The sequence below is a fragment of the Anticarsia gemmatalis genome, chromosome 22, assembly GCF_050436995.1.
Source record: "Anticarsia gemmatalis isolate Benzon Research Colony breed Stoneville strain chromosome 22, ilAntGemm2 primary, whole genome shotgun sequence".
NCBI lineage: Eukaryota > Metazoa > Arthropoda > Insecta > Lepidoptera > Erebidae > Anticarsia > Anticarsia gemmatalis.
The window spans coordinates 4501594-4516026 of NC_134766.1; the positions used below are offsets into that span (position 1 = coordinate 4501594).

The window sequence follows — 14433 nt, forward strand, 5'->3', positions numbered from 1 at the left end:
AATACATAGTTGATGTTCTTTATCACAAAAATAGGAGATATAATTTATTATTCTAAGTATGGTACTGGTTCCCCACTACCACTAGGAATAACATTTTTATAGAAAATTTCAGTAGATACGTATTAAAATTGATACGTTTCATGTCCATCGTTCCCACGGCAGTTATTTTAGTCGTAGATTTCCTTCGCCATTGCAATTAGTGCTCTAATTACTTGGCAAACAGCTGACCACATCCAAGTAAACGAACGCTAAACTACTATTTAAGAGACAAATGATCTCATCTGCTCTTAATTACAACATTTTATTACTATCGTTCGTTTTCGAAGGGCTACATAATAGATTCCCAAGTTTTGTGGAATCCGCCCCCACTATGAGACAATAAAAACTTTTATTTAAATGGATATTAGTAAATGGGTATATAAAATGCCTTACTATACTTAAAAAAAAAGAGAGGTGTAACTTAAATAGTTACACCTCTCTTTTTTTGTTCTTTCGGACCCGCTTTCGTCTAAGCGGCCACTAGGGAGTGCTTATTTCTCCCCTTAATAGCTTGGTAGAAACAAATGCTTGGGCTTAAACGTTGAAATAGTTTAAGTTTGATCCAGGAATCATACGAGAGTGATGGACTTTGTATGGTGGCTTGTATCCCCAAGCCTTCTTTTCTCCTGGATCCGCTATTGCCCTATGCATTTAGAAAGTACCAACTCTTGCCCGCATCTCTGTAAGCGAGAACTTTATGTTTTTTTAGACAAATAGCGGAGTACTGAATCCGTTCAGTAGTTTATGCCTGAGTAACAAACGTAAACTAAAGTAGATATATTATTATAAATGCATCCTCACAAACTTTCGTATTTATTTTAGTAGTACATGTGCTACTGCCTTGCTTACTTTGTGTTGCTAACTACAATTAAAATCTTAATGCAATGACGTAATCTTTGTCCGTACATATCAGTATGTCGATGAAGTAGTTGATGCACTTTTATTTTTATCTTCTCAATGAGACGTTCTTTTTCAAGCACTAATTGGCAAAAATTCTGATTTATAAATGTCGCTTGAACTTGAATGAGTCATAATTAGGTGCACTGAATGTGCAACGTGCATGACAAAATTAAATGAAAATGAGTTACTTCGTAGATTTGTTGTAAGGCTTAACGTTAATTAGGATTAAGGATACTTTATGTCGTTTTATCTACCAGATAAAATAACATGTTAACCACAGTTATTGTTGCCCAACGACGGATTTTATAAACTGTGGTGAATCTCACATATTTTATTTTGAAAGTCAAACAGCCTGTGTAAGGAAGTCTGGTTTGCCGCGATTACATTATTTTAGTTATGCGATGGTACTTAAATAAAACAAGCGAAGAATAGATTCTTATACCTACAATAAAATCCGGCCAAATGCGACTTGAACTTGCACTCTAAGAGATATCTATTAGAGTAGAAGTTCAAGTATATACTTGCCACTACCTATCTATTCTTTTGCCCTCTGCTGGGCGAGGATCTCCTCCGAAACAAAGGCGGAGATCCACTATCAATATTTTCCATTTCAGTATTTGTTGTTATAGCAGCAATAGATACACGCTGTATGTAATAATAGCAATATCTAACTATTACGGTTCAAGAGATGAGGTCTGGTCAGACGCATAGCGGAGTCTAACCCACCCATCCATTTACCCCCAGGTACGGAGGTTGACTGCCTCCAGTAGCACGGTGATTTAGTTCGCCACTCCTATACCATTGCCGCGGAAGGTCGTGGGTTCGATTCCCACACGGAACAATTTATGGGTGCGAACCACATAATTGTTTCTGATCGAGTTGTGCTTTGTGTCCGTTGTTTGTATGTTTGTAAAAGTCCCCGCGACGCAAGAGCAATTCTTAGTGCGGGAGATGTTTTATAAAAAAATGGAACACGACAAAAAAGTTTGATGATATTAACTCATTGCATTTTAAACAATTAGCAAGCTGTACCTAATGTTCTATTTCTTCGTCTCGTTTTATACAAATAGGCCATGTTCGCGGAACATATGTGCTAGGAATGCGATAGTTTTACATTGTTAATAGGTTCTAATGGACGGGAGATAAACGCACGCGACTTCCAATTTAATGGACGATTAAATATCACTATACTCGTAAATCATTACACTGCGCACTGACGTTCTGTTTAAAATTTTACGTTACAATACACAGTACGTCTCGTGCCTTCATCCGCGTGAAAATATTTCTCAGAATTAATAATATATTATTAAGTGTTAATCTATACTAATATTATAAAGCTGAAGAGTTTGTTTGTTTGTTTGTTTGTTTGTTTGTTTGTTTGTTTGTTTGAACGCGCTAATCTGGTCCGATTTGCAAAATTCCTTCAGTGTTAGATAGCCCATTTATCGAGGAAGGCTATAGGCTATATAACATCACGCTACGACCAATAGGAGCAGAGCAGCAGTAAAGAATGTTACAAAAACGGGGAAAAATTTGACCCATTCTCTCTTATGTCACGCAAGCGAAGTTGCGCGGGTCAGCTAGTTCACTATATAGACTATCTGCGTTGCAAATAAAAGACCTTTTTTTTTCATAAAACTTTTATATTACTTACTTATATCGGAAATCATTTCTGAAGTCAGCTATGGATGCGGTCGGGGAGTTCCTTAACCTCCCTGATTTACATACTTACATATTTACATACTGAATCTTTCAAGAACATTAACAGTATGTATGTAATATTACCCTGTCTTCATCGTCGACTACCTACAATCAGGTGAGATGGAAGACAAATGCCTAATCCAAAATCGAATAAAAATAATGTAGGCGTCTTATCACTTTCTTTTTCATAAACCAAATAGGTAGGTTATAGTTCAGTAAACACAACGGCTGTAGACAAGGTAGCAACCAATACCATGGGACAATGTTGTAGCCACATCGTTAAAAAACATTTGTCGTCAAACATGTCGCCAAACAACTTACTAGGTACTTAGTTTTAGAAAGCGAACTGAACTTAAACCTAGCAGCAGAGTAATCTGTGGACTGTTCCAAACGGGCGGTCACAATAATCCTTGCCGTTGCGCCGTGCAATTCTTTCCAAGCGGACCTCAAAATGATGTGGCAAAATTGTTTGGCCACACTGTTACAATTAAACCATTATACGGGGAAAATGCTGGAATTGTAATACTTATAGCAAATAATGGCTTTAAAATCTGCTATTAATTAATTACATACCTCAGTATATTATAACTAAGCAAATAATATAAACAGAATAACAATATAGTTTTTCTACTTAGTTATGATGACTGTGTGTCTACACTGAATTATAATATAAGTATGTTTTAAAAATGATATTTTTATATTAATCTTCGAATTTGTTCGTGCACTTTTGTGATATTTAATTAAAAGGCGCTGTCTCCACGGGCGAGAGAATCGCGACGAGTCCGCCCTTGTATCGTCTGACAATCTCCACGAACGAGCGATAATTCCGCCGCGTATCGTCGCGAGTCGTAACGGAATCGCAGAGATTCCGCGGCGACTCGTAACGGTATCCCCGCGTTTTCCTTGTTTAAAAAGCTTCTCGAAACAAGAGGCAACATCGAAAATAAATGACGCTGCATTTGACAGCGCGCTCGCTGCGCGCTCGTCGCGATCGCGCGGCGGACCCGCTGCTTGTCGCGGCCGACTAGCGACGATGTATTGACGTTTCGCACGCTCGTTGCCACTCGTCGTATCGCGGCGATATTATCGCCGTGTGGAGACGGTTCCATAGAGAGTGTATAGAAATACGTGGCACGGCGATAATATCGCCGCGATTCTCTCGCTCGTGGAGACAGCCCCTAAGTATTGGCTTAACGGGTACTTACCGTATAAGAAAGGATTCAAATGCTTTTTGCTGTGAGATTCCTTGTAGATAACACTATCAAATGGTGTCAAATAATATGTAGGTACTTTAAAGGCTGAGAATAATCTATAAGCTTAGATATTTTTTTTTTTTTTTTTTCTCTAGCCTATTTCTGTGTCCCACTGCTGAGCAAAGGCCTCTCCCCTAGACTTCCAGTCCCCTCGGTCTCTTGCTGCTTCCGGCCAATCTTCCAGGAACGCGTCTATGTCGTCCCGCCATCTCCGTTTGGGCCTTCCCCGTTGCCGCCGACCATTTTGTGGCACCCACTTCGTGGCTATATTAGCCCATCTCTCAGGGTGCATCCGGTGAACATGTCCGGCCCAATTCCACTTTAGCCTGGCGGTTTGTTTGCCCACATCGGTAATACGCGTTTTGGAGCGTAGTGAAGAGTTCCGGACGTGATCCGTCCTCTTAGACAATAATTATTAAACATAATACATATCGATAATTATGTATGATGCATGATACGATTATTTATTTATTTATTTTATTATGATACTAATTTTTTTTGTTTTGAGTTTTATTTATCATGAGGTGAGTTTGTTGTTATTTATTACATTTTTAACCATTTCACTGCCTGAGCGCCATCCGTTTTTAACTTTTGAATATTTTTAACACAAATGCTCCTTTTGAAAAAGATGTTCACAAAAATCTCGTTTGACCGATTTTTTTTTAGTGGATAACTGTTTTTTTTATACTTTAAACGAATAGAACTCAGGTCAATTAAATTTATATGCCTTACGTAATAAGTGAATGGCTGGCGCCTGACCTTTGGTAAAATCGCGCCTTATTCCCATAGGGGTAGGTAGTGAACAAAGAACGCCACTTAGTACGATCCTTTCAAACTTACCTTTACATTTCCTTTTCAATAAATACTAATTGTTGCATATAAATAGCAATTAAGATATTATATTGTTATATTGTATACCGGCTACAAGACTTGTAATTCTCAATTGTGTTAAAATATAACTATTATTTTAATTGATTGTTTTATTAAACATCTTATCTTCAATGGCGCGGAGAGTCGAAGCTGTATTAAGTGCGGTTGTTGCGCTGATGTTTTAGGTTTTGATCACAGGTTGAGGAAAATGTGACTGTGTTTCAAACTTTGAATGGGTCATGGAACATTATGAGTCGTTTCTAAGGCTGTAAAATACAAACAGTTGGCTTGTTTCATTCAAACTGGCCATTATAGCGAATATCAGATAAGCAGTTTTTCTTTAAACGCTCGCTAATAAACATATTTCATAAACTCAACATTCTATATTTACAAAACAACATAGGATATAACAAATAATACATTTTATCTAATGACTACATTGTAGTTGTCCACCACAGCCTTCTCGATTTCCTTGTGAACTTGGTTGACCTCTCCCTGAGTGAGGGTTCGCTCCAAGTGTCTGTACACTATGCTGTAACATAGACTGTGCTTCTTTGACTTGGGGTGAACAAACTTGTCCTTCAGTTTGACCTGAAAAATGTGAAAGTATTACATAATGGTCATAATAAGAAAATTAAGTGTTTCTTATGTGATTTGTGTTTCTTGATTGGGCATCTTACCCATTAAGTATAGTTTTATTTTTTCAAGAACCTAGGTTCATCCTGATCATCATTATGACAAAAAAGTTATGAAAATGCTCCCATGAAATAATGTTTTTTTTTCTATTTTTTGTTAAACTATATTGTCCCATTGCTAGACCAAGAATTTAATTGTTATAATTTATATTTATATATAGGTACAAACCTGCTCAATAATATCACCTCCAATATCTCTAACAAGATCATAGAAGTCATTGTTCATAAATGTGTCTATGGTCAGGTTGGGTGGCAACCAGAAAGACATGTCATTCTTACACTGTGGGTACGAAGACACTGGCTTGTATTTTATCTTAGCATTTAAGTCTACATTCTCAAACTGAGACCGGAAACCAGAGTCTGTACTCCACATCAAACGGATATCAGGAATCTTGTACAGAGCCATTGCAAGTCTTTCCAGACCAAGACCGAAAGCATACGCAATAGAATTATTCGGTCCAGCACTGGCCAAGATCTCATTTCTCACAATACCACATCCAAGAACTTCAAGCCAATCATTTTCATAATAGATTTCTAGCTCCCAAGATGGATGAGTGAAAGGAAAATATGCTTCCACCCATCTATGTTTAATATTTTTACCAAACAAACATTTTACTAAACCAATAAGGTGGTTCTTTAATTGAGCTTCCATGAGTTTAGTAGCTTCTAAAGTATGACAGCTTTGTTTCATGGGATCATCTATGGAATTGGGAAAGGCAAATGGGTTGTTTGGGTCAAATGTTGGTTCAAATATTTCTAGGTCTGGTTTATCGTGAAAGAGCTCATCTTTGCGTTGGGATCTCACTGCATCTACCTGGAAACAGTAATTAATGTAGTAAGTAGTGGTATTTGAACTGGGCATTTCAAAACTTCGGAAGGCATGTCAAAAGCCTTCGGGCATCTTGAGAACTTTGACACTGGGTTGACCATTATGTTAACCATATGATAAAAATAAGTTACTAATGGTTATTGAGTTAAAAGTATAATCATTTCATGCTAGAGTTTTTAAGATAGTAGGCACTTACTTGGTGGAAAACTGGAAAATGAGTGGAATCAATTTCATCTCTCCTATAAACATCTCCAATCATTAAGAAGTTGTCAAGCCCAGCCTTCAGTAGCTCACTCTGATGAGCTGTCATATGTCCTCTAAGCAGGGTATCTCTATTTATGTAATAGCAATCAGATTTGACTCTACTTGGATGATCTAAAGGTATCAACAAATCATCAAAGTTCTGCTTGACTGTGACTATAGGTGATAAGTTATCATACACACTGAACAAAGGATTCCCTCTTTGAGTAAACGAAGAATAGAAATAATTCACAATCCTTTGCCTCACCAGAGATAATGGGTTATTTTTTTCCAAATGCAGGTTACGACCCAAATACGATAGAATTTTAGGCGTTACATTAGTATAATCGTCGGATATAAACTCCTTTCCATTTATTTGCACTGTCGCTACCGACTTTGCGGCAGTACTGTATTTACATTTTGTTAAAACCGCGGAAAGAATGCGGTTTGTTTTGAACAATATTTTTGTCATTATTTGGCTTTATAATCAATTGACTGGGAACATTAAACACTAGTTATATAACTGGTTCCGTATGATTATTGATATAGAAAGAAAACACACTTTATTTACTTCAGTTTCACACAGTTTTCCTTCGGTTTTGTTTCAGATTCTTCTGAATTTCCACAAATCCAGATCAAGTTATTTCGATCATTCTGACACTGACAGTAGCCGATTTCAGCTGTCGGACACCGTTTCGTTTTGTCTTTTATGCCGTATTCTGTGTTTAAATTATTTAAAATATTGTGTGAGGGATTATGGATAGTCCAGATTCTAAAAAGTATTGGATTACCATCAATAAATCATAGTTGTCAAAATGGTTTCAAAAATAAGCAGTAGCTATTAATAATAATATTTATAATTGGCTACTATCGTTATCATTCCAAATATTGAAACGAAATAACAATCGATGGAGCAACAACAAATGTCATTTTACATAACCTAAAATGTGTTTAACCTCTAGTCGTTACGTATTTATTTTGATCGATTTATTGAATTAAATACGTATTTTTCTGCTTAGATTCTCATTCGTAACAAGAGTAGACGTTAAAATAAAATGTTTCGAAAGCGACTTTTTCATTTGGCACAGCTAAGCGCTGTTGGTCTAGGAGGTTACTATGCTGGACAAAACAAAGAGAAAATTAGTAATTTATTTGGTGAAGATTCTATAACTATAGATGGCAAACGTATTAAAAATATGCCAGGTTTGCCTGTATTCGGTACAGTATCTGCAGCTACTCCTTACATGGAGAGTGGAGGCGCTAAAGACCGGGTAAGAAAAGGTTTTTTTTATCGTGATAAAAGAAAGCAGGATAATTCAAGCACACAGAGCATATAAAAAAAGTATTCCATAAATTGTAGTTTAGAGTCTGGTTTTGGTATTATGTTAAATTCTCTGAGTCAGGCGAGTAATAAAAAGAATAGTATAACTAAATTAACTAACTTTATCTTATTTCAGATATCACAAATAATGAAGTACGGTTTCCCTGGGCTCGACAATGTAAGATCATATGATGACTTCGTACTCTCATATGACAGACGTAACAGAGTCCCACACTGGGTGTTTGAACACCTCACAAAAGAGCATGTCGCTAAGAATGATGCAGTAGACCGGAGCAAGTGTGATTTCCAACCAGATGAGAGTATACATCCCTTTTTTAGGTAAGAAATAATCTTAAAACGTTGTCAAAGAACAGACAGTTATTTCATTCCTAATTAAAATAAATCGGTATGCATTATAATATCATGTGAAAGTAACTCTGTGTATTTGGATGCTTTCATGGCTAAATCAAATAACTGATAATGATGAAACTTTGCAGTAGAATAACTTATATCTATCTGAACATTGGCTATTTTCATTCAAAACTCAAAATCTATGCAAAAATTGGGCAGTAACTTAATGACTATAAGTATAATAATATGTTTTAGGACTATTGAATAATTTATTCATATTTTATAAAATATCATATATTTTTATTGTCCTCAGATCTTTAAACTCAGACTACAAAAAGTCAGGTTTTGACCGAGGCCACATGGCTGCAGCTGGCAACCACCGACTCTGCCAAAAGCATGTAGACCAGACATTCTTCCTCACTAATATGGCACCCCAGGTAAGACTTTAGTTTGAGCCTTACTTCCATTATAATTTGCAAGGAACCCAGTTTATATTATAAATGCAAAAGGTTGTGGGGATGTGTAGTAGATATGTTTGTTACTCTTTCACGAAAAACGAAAGAACAGATTTGAATTCAATTTGATACACAAATGGTTTATAACCTAGATTAAAACCCTGTAGAAAAAATGTACCGAAAATAACATATTATACAGTTTTTTTATTACAATTTCAGGTAGGAGAGGGCTTTAACAGATCTGCATGGAATAATTTAGAGAAACATGTACGCAAGCTGACAAAAGTGTATAACAATGTATACTGTTGTACTGGACCTTTGTACCTACCCAGGTAAGACGATGCAGTGACTAACCGCCGGTTTGTGAGGTACATAGCTGTAGTTTATCAATTCAATAGTGCTTAAATTCGTAGAAAAAAATGCTATCAAATATATAAACTACCGCTAAATGTACTTAGCAACCGTAGGTATAAGTTACCTATAGAAACCTAAAAATATGAATTCATTTTTTATATTCATACTAATATTTAGTATTTGAAATTTTGAATATTCATTTGTAACACTCACATTGCTAAAAATGCTTTTGATGTAATTCAGACTTCAAACCCATGTCACTGTAGAAATCATTTTAGAAAAATATGTATTAAATTTCTTTATATATGTGAAAGTTAATTATGGATATACAGTATACCTCTCTTAAATAACAATCACTATTAGAATAATAGTAAACATACATTATTCACTATCAAAATTATTGGTACCTTATGAATAACATGTCAGCAGTTTTATAGCAATTCAAACATACTTATTCTTTTTAGACGTGAAGCAGACGGCAAGTCATACGTGCGCTATCAAGTGATAGGTGCGAACACTGTAGCAGTGCCCACGCACTTCTACAAGGTGGTGGTGGGCGAAGCGCCCGACGGCACCCTCGACATGGAGGCCTACGTCATGCCCAACCAGAGGATACCTGATGAAACACCCGTCTCTAGCTTTATGGTGAGCATTCAATTTTAAGACAACTCCCACAATTAGGAATAATTTTTTTTTTTGCGTTTTTTTAAAAAGACAACTTCCGCACTACGAATTGCTCTTGTATCGCGGGGACTTTTACAAACATACAAACAACGGACACAAAGCACAACCTGCACAACCAGACCCGAAACAATTCTTTGTGGATCGAAACCACGACCTCCCGACGCAGTAGTGTTGGCGTGGTGACCTAAACCACTGCGCCACGGAGGCAGTCAATTTATTTGACATTTTTGCTAATATAACAAAGTGAATTCAAATTATTTGGACTATACACAAATATTTATTCTGTGTGAGTATCGACCTCACGTATGCAGAAGTAGTGCCCTGACGAACCTTAACCACTGTGCCATTGAGGTGTTGTTTACTTCTGAATTTTTTATTTCCACTTTTAATCACCTTTATATATGGCTGAAGAGCAAACCAAAATAGCGTATATACTGAAATCTTCAGTATTTTTTTCTGTATCATGCAAAGTTCTTGTTTTTAAAGTTCTGTCTTGGTTTTCAGGTGCCACCAGAAACAGTAGAAAGAGCGGCTGGTTTACTATTTTTCGACAAAATTCACAGAAGTAAACTAAATAGAATTAATGGGAAGAAAGTTTAATGTGCTTGTCCTTAGTAGAAATTATAATATTATATTGAAACAATTGTGGAAGTGCAATATTTTGACATGTTGAGTTTGTAAATAGATATTTGTAAATAAAGAGTCATTTATGTTGTTATACCCTTACCATTATTCTTTACCCTCTAGTCAAAACAGTTATTTTTTTTATAAAATACAAACAAAATTTAATGAAACACGTGTTGGAAACTGTGTCTTACGATAAACAATAACTTATACTTGGAAGTAGTACACGTAGTAAGTACACGGCTAAACCCATTTTTAAAGAATCTCTTAGGAAGATAGATTATATTCCAGAGAGAAATGAATGACGAGGGCATTCCTAGTAGTGTATAAATGAAATAAAATGCTCTACGTGTATAAAACAGACGTATATTTAGATGTATACGCGACAACAGTAGCAGGGCTATCGCGACGGTATATATAATTGTTACAGTTATGTAGCCTAGTCCTCCTCCTCGTCCGACGCGCCGTTCTGCTGGGGCTCGTCGTCCATGCGCACGTCACCCATACCTGAGGGAAAAAGAATACGTTAAGTTCTTGAAGACCCAGGTAAAAGCCCAACGCAAACCAGAAGAGGCGCTGAGAATAATATGACATGGAAATTAAAACTGCATGCTAAAAATCGATTATAGCGCGGCAAGTCGTAAAGCGGCCATATTTATAACCACGCTACAGTCTCGTAGAGGACTCAGGGTATAATTCCTCCTTCTTTACGGGACTTATGTCTAGCATTGGGACTTTAAATTTAAATAATCATTGAGTAAGTAATGACTGGAGTGATTTGACTAGATCTATGTTATCTTTTAATGCATAAGGGGTCCGATAACCTTTAACCAGGTCAATTTGGATGTCTTATGAATGAGAGAAAGTTATGTAAAGTAATATATAAATTTAAAAATACTTCGTAATTTTAAATTTTACTTTTCAATATGTTTGAGATGAAACTTATTAAACAGCCGAACTAGGTGCGTAGTTAGGCAATGGCCTAAATCCAAATGGATTTTGCGATAGGCTGAGACCGAGACTGAGAATTTGAACCAAAATAGAAGGAATAATATCGCTTGTATTGTGTAAACTGTAAATTGATAAAAAAAAAAAACATTGTATTCTATTAGCTACAACATTGATAATCGAATAAAATATCATTAATGGAAGGTGTGAGTCCATACCCTGGTCCTCATCTTCCTCGGCGGAGTCTCCGGCGACCTCCGCGTTCTCAGCCTCGGCGCGCTCCATCTGCCGAGCGAGTTCCGCCTCGTCCGTCGCCGTTACCACCTTAGGCTGCAGGGAAACAAACTCATATGTATTGCTAGAGTATAATGTAGATGTGTGAAGAGACTTACAATAATTTAATAAGTGGTTGAAAGTAATATTTTTTACACGACTGCGTAACGCAAAGAAGGGTTATGTGGATTTATAAAAAAATAAACATAATCAATTATTTATCACAAGGTTAAGAATATATTCATTCTGTAGCTTCGAGTGTTTTTTTAATTTTACGACATTTGTATAAAAAAATTGCTTAATTTGTCACCAATGCAACATTTTTTAAGGTACTGAAACTTTCAAATGTCTATTTAATCCTAAACATAAATTTTCAAGTTGTGATAATGGAACAAAGGTATGTTAAATGTTTATAGAGTGTCGTACTAACCGCCATCTGTACGTTGAACACTCCGCCCGCTGTAGTGATAGTCTCTTGGATTTTGTCGATAGCATCTTGCAGTGCTTTCAGTCCATCTGTCTTCTCTGGCGTCGAGGTCGTCATTACTGAAAGAGGGAATATAAAATATTTATATATATGACGATTACCTAGAGTGCCTAACACATTGAACCAAGACTGCAAAATAATATAATGGTAGGAAGAGGTCTTTTACCCAGGATGGCAAGAGCCAGTTTTTACTTTGCTTTGTCATGTTAATAGTGGTCAACCTAGTGTAAAAGTTGTTTAAGCCACCAGAAAAAGCTCTGACATGGCTTCAAAATCTTATTTGACAACAACTTGGACTGACTTTTTTACTACACATAAATTATGCATACCAAAGACTCTCAGGTTATAGAATCTGCCAGTAAATTGATCCTTTATAGAACATTTCATAGAAGAAATGTAGGACTTAAATCTTACCATACAAAGGTGGAGCAATAAGATTGATCTTGATGGGCATCTCCACAGTGGAGAGCGCAAGGCCGGCTTTGAGAGCGGCGCGCACAGCATCGATGCCTTCATAGCCGTAGCACGCGCACTCGATATCGGCGCGGATCTTCACGGCCTGTGACGTCAGCTTCCTCTTGATGTTGGCCAACAGGACCTCTTTCGTCTTCTCGTCAAGACCACATTCGTTCAATACTGATGGGTCTCTGAAAGGAAAGGAACGAAATATGAAATATGTTACATATGATTGGTCTATCATAATCACAAATCATGTAGCATTATGATCACAATGTCAATGTGTCACAAATGATAGCAAATGATTTAAAGAAATCTAAAAATAATATTTTACACATTTATAACACTTTTACCTAATTTGAGATGACTGACTTTTTCAATCATCACTACATAATAATATGATGAAGTCCCATTGCTGTGACAAATTGTTTGCGATTAATTCAATGAAATCAAATAAAATCTAATGCACAAATTTCATGTAGTTTTAATAAATAAATAGAGTGAGTCACATAAAGTTTTGGTGTATAATTTTTTTACCTCAGCAAGGGCTGCTAATGTAAATTAAAATACTTACACGGCAGCCTGTTTGAAGAAGTCATAAGCGGAAGCCTTCTTCTTGTATTTCTCTTCAAAGTGCCAGGCGGTTCTTTTGTACAGCTCTTCTAACTGTTCTGATGACTCGTAGTGTAAGAGCTCAGCAACGTGACGCAGGATGCTGTTCACTGCCTTCGCTTTAGCGTACCTCTCTGTGCATTTGTCTATGTCTTCAGCGGATACACGACGTTTTGACAAGTCTATGTAACCTGGATACAAGAATTATGTTTTTAATAATATATATTCTGTGCTTTCTTTATTGTATGTCAAGTTATTGAACATGTATAATTTCAAGGATAATTACAGTTTAATCAACAGTTACTAAACAAACATACAGTAAGTAGGAAACATGTCGTAAGTAGTGAAATGTATATTTTTGTATGGATATTTATTCAAATTGGAGACTAAAGTTTGGTTTTTATTACAATAAAACTTTACTGTACCTTTTTCTTTGTCCACTCTGATGACGACAACGGGCTCAGTCTTGCCGACTCTGATCAATTTGTTGATGGAACGGATACGTCTCCTCGACAACTCAGACAGCAAGATCATGCCCTCAATGTTGTTGTATTCTAACAAATGGACGTACGCCCCCATCTCCGCGATGGACCTCACGTTTACCATCACTACATCTTCCACTTCAGGATATTTTTCTTGATAAAACCGACACGAAAGAGGCATCTGTAAAGATTTATAGATTCATAACCTAACTCTTCTGTTAAACTACGAAAATTCAAAGAAATTGGGACGAATATAGGAATTTAAGTTACCTTGTTTGTATTTTCCTACTCGTTTTAGTATTTAATGTAGGAAACAACTAAAATAATGATGAAATAGGAGTATTGTTCACGTTGACGACCGAAGACAGCTATTACGTTCCGTTTTGACAAGTTGTCAATTATTTTTATGTAAGCTGTGAGGAATGTAAAATTTCATAAAATCTTTATAAAAAGTTCAAGATTTTAATAATAATGTTTAAAAAAAAAATTTTAATGTTTAAAAGTGCGAATATAATAATGTTCTAGGAACTGAATGGGCCAATTTAAATGGAAGCTGTGTTGCCATTATTAATAATTACCAGTAGAATAATCAAGGAAGGTGTTTTGCTCGAGCCTGGAGTTAATCGATACTGACCTTGACCTTAGTCTGGATCCTGGATTACATTGTCCTATTTATTAAATTGTATAGACCGTTCACCTAATTTTCAACATATTACCAAACGGTAATTTGTTCATTGCCATATTGTAGGGGTTTGAAGAAGTCGCAGGTTCGAATTACTCCCATTCTTGCATTGAACGTTTGATGCATAATTTGACTTAACGTAGCAATGCTCATAGTTGATTGCCTATGATTGTATGT

General features: G+C 36.2%; 3 protein-coding genes across 3 annotated transcripts; 1 reads left to right on the top strand and 2 right to left on the bottom strand.

Annotated features, from left to right (window-relative positions):
* Positions 1-5126: 5126 nt before the first annotated feature.
* PheRS-m (Phenylalanyl-tRNA synthetase, mitochondrial) lies at positions 5127-7205 on the bottom strand. The gene is made up of 3 exons (XM_076129570.1): positions 6484-7205; positions 5628-6272; positions 5127-5354 (listed from the first exon to the last, which is right to left on the bottom strand). The coding sequence occupies exons 1-3, from the start codon at positions 6997-6999 to the stop codon at positions 5187-5189; spliced, it is 1329 nt and encodes a 442-aa protein (XP_075985685.1). The 5' UTR covers positions 7000-7205; the 3' UTR covers positions 5127-5186.
* Positions 7206-7447: 242 nt separating this feature from the next.
* EndoG (endonuclease G, mitochondrial) lies at positions 7448-10410 on the top strand. Its single transcript, XM_076129173.1, has 6 exons — positions 7448-7798; positions 7985-8187; positions 8513-8636; positions 8874-8986; positions 9473-9653; positions 10197-10410. Exons 1-6 carry the CDS (start codon positions 7583-7585, stop codon positions 10290-10292), a joined length of 933 nt encoding a protein of 310 aa, XP_075985288.1. The 5' UTR covers positions 7448-7582; the 3' UTR covers positions 10293-10410.
* A 256-nt stretch (positions 10411-10666) lies between these two features.
* Positions 10667-14003, bottom strand: eIF2alpha (eukaryotic translation initiation factor 2 subunit alpha). The gene is made up of 7 exons (XM_076129415.1): positions 13845-14003; positions 13518-13755; positions 13055-13283; positions 12439-12671; positions 11968-12083; positions 11483-11594; positions 10667-10823 (listed from the first exon to the last, which is right to left on the bottom strand). The coding sequence occupies exons 2-7, from the start codon at positions 13753-13755 to the stop codon at positions 10756-10758; spliced, it is 996 nt and encodes a 331-aa protein (XP_075985530.1). The 5' UTR covers positions 13845-14003; the 3' UTR covers positions 10667-10755.
* Between the last annotated feature and the right edge of the window lie 430 nt (positions 14004-14433).

Bases quoted from the DNA above. Each gene is read 5' to 3' on its own strand.
- EndoG (XM_076129173.1), top strand. From the start codon at position 7,583: ATGTTTCGAAAGCGACTTTTTCATTTGGCACAGCTAAGCGCTGTTGGT. The intron at 7,799-7,984 runs GTAAGAAAAGGT...ATCTTATTTCAG, and splicing joins GTGGAGGCGCTAAAGACCGG to ATATCACAAATAATGAAGTA. The intron at 9,654-10,196 runs GTGAGCATTCAA...CTTGGTTTTCAG, and splicing joins CACCCGTCTCTAGCTTTATG to GTGCCACCAGAAACAGTAGA.
- PheRS-m (XM_076129570.1), bottom strand. From the start codon at position 6,999: ATGACAAAAATATTGTTCAAAACAAACCGCATTCTTTCCGCGGTTTTA. The intron at 6,273-6,483 runs GTAAGTGCCTAC...TACTGTTTCCAG, and splicing joins ATTTTCCAGTTTTCCACCAA to GTAGATGCAGTGAGATCCCA. The intron at 5,355-5,627 runs GTTTGTACCTAT...CACATTTTTCAG, and splicing joins GAGGTGATATTATTGAGCAG to GTCAAACTGAAGGACAAGTT.
- eIF2alpha (XM_076129415.1), bottom strand. From the start codon at position 13,755: ATGCCTCTTTCGTGTCGGTTTTATCAAGAAAAATATCCTGAAGTGGAA. The intron at 13,284-13,517 runs GTACAGTAAAGT...TCTTGTATCCAG, and splicing joins CAGAGTGGACAAAGAAAAAG to GTTACATAGACTTGTCAAAA. The intron at 12,672-13,054 runs GTAAGTATTTTA...CTTTCCTTTCAG, and splicing joins TTCTTCAAACAGGCTGCCGT to AGACCCATCAGTATTGAACG.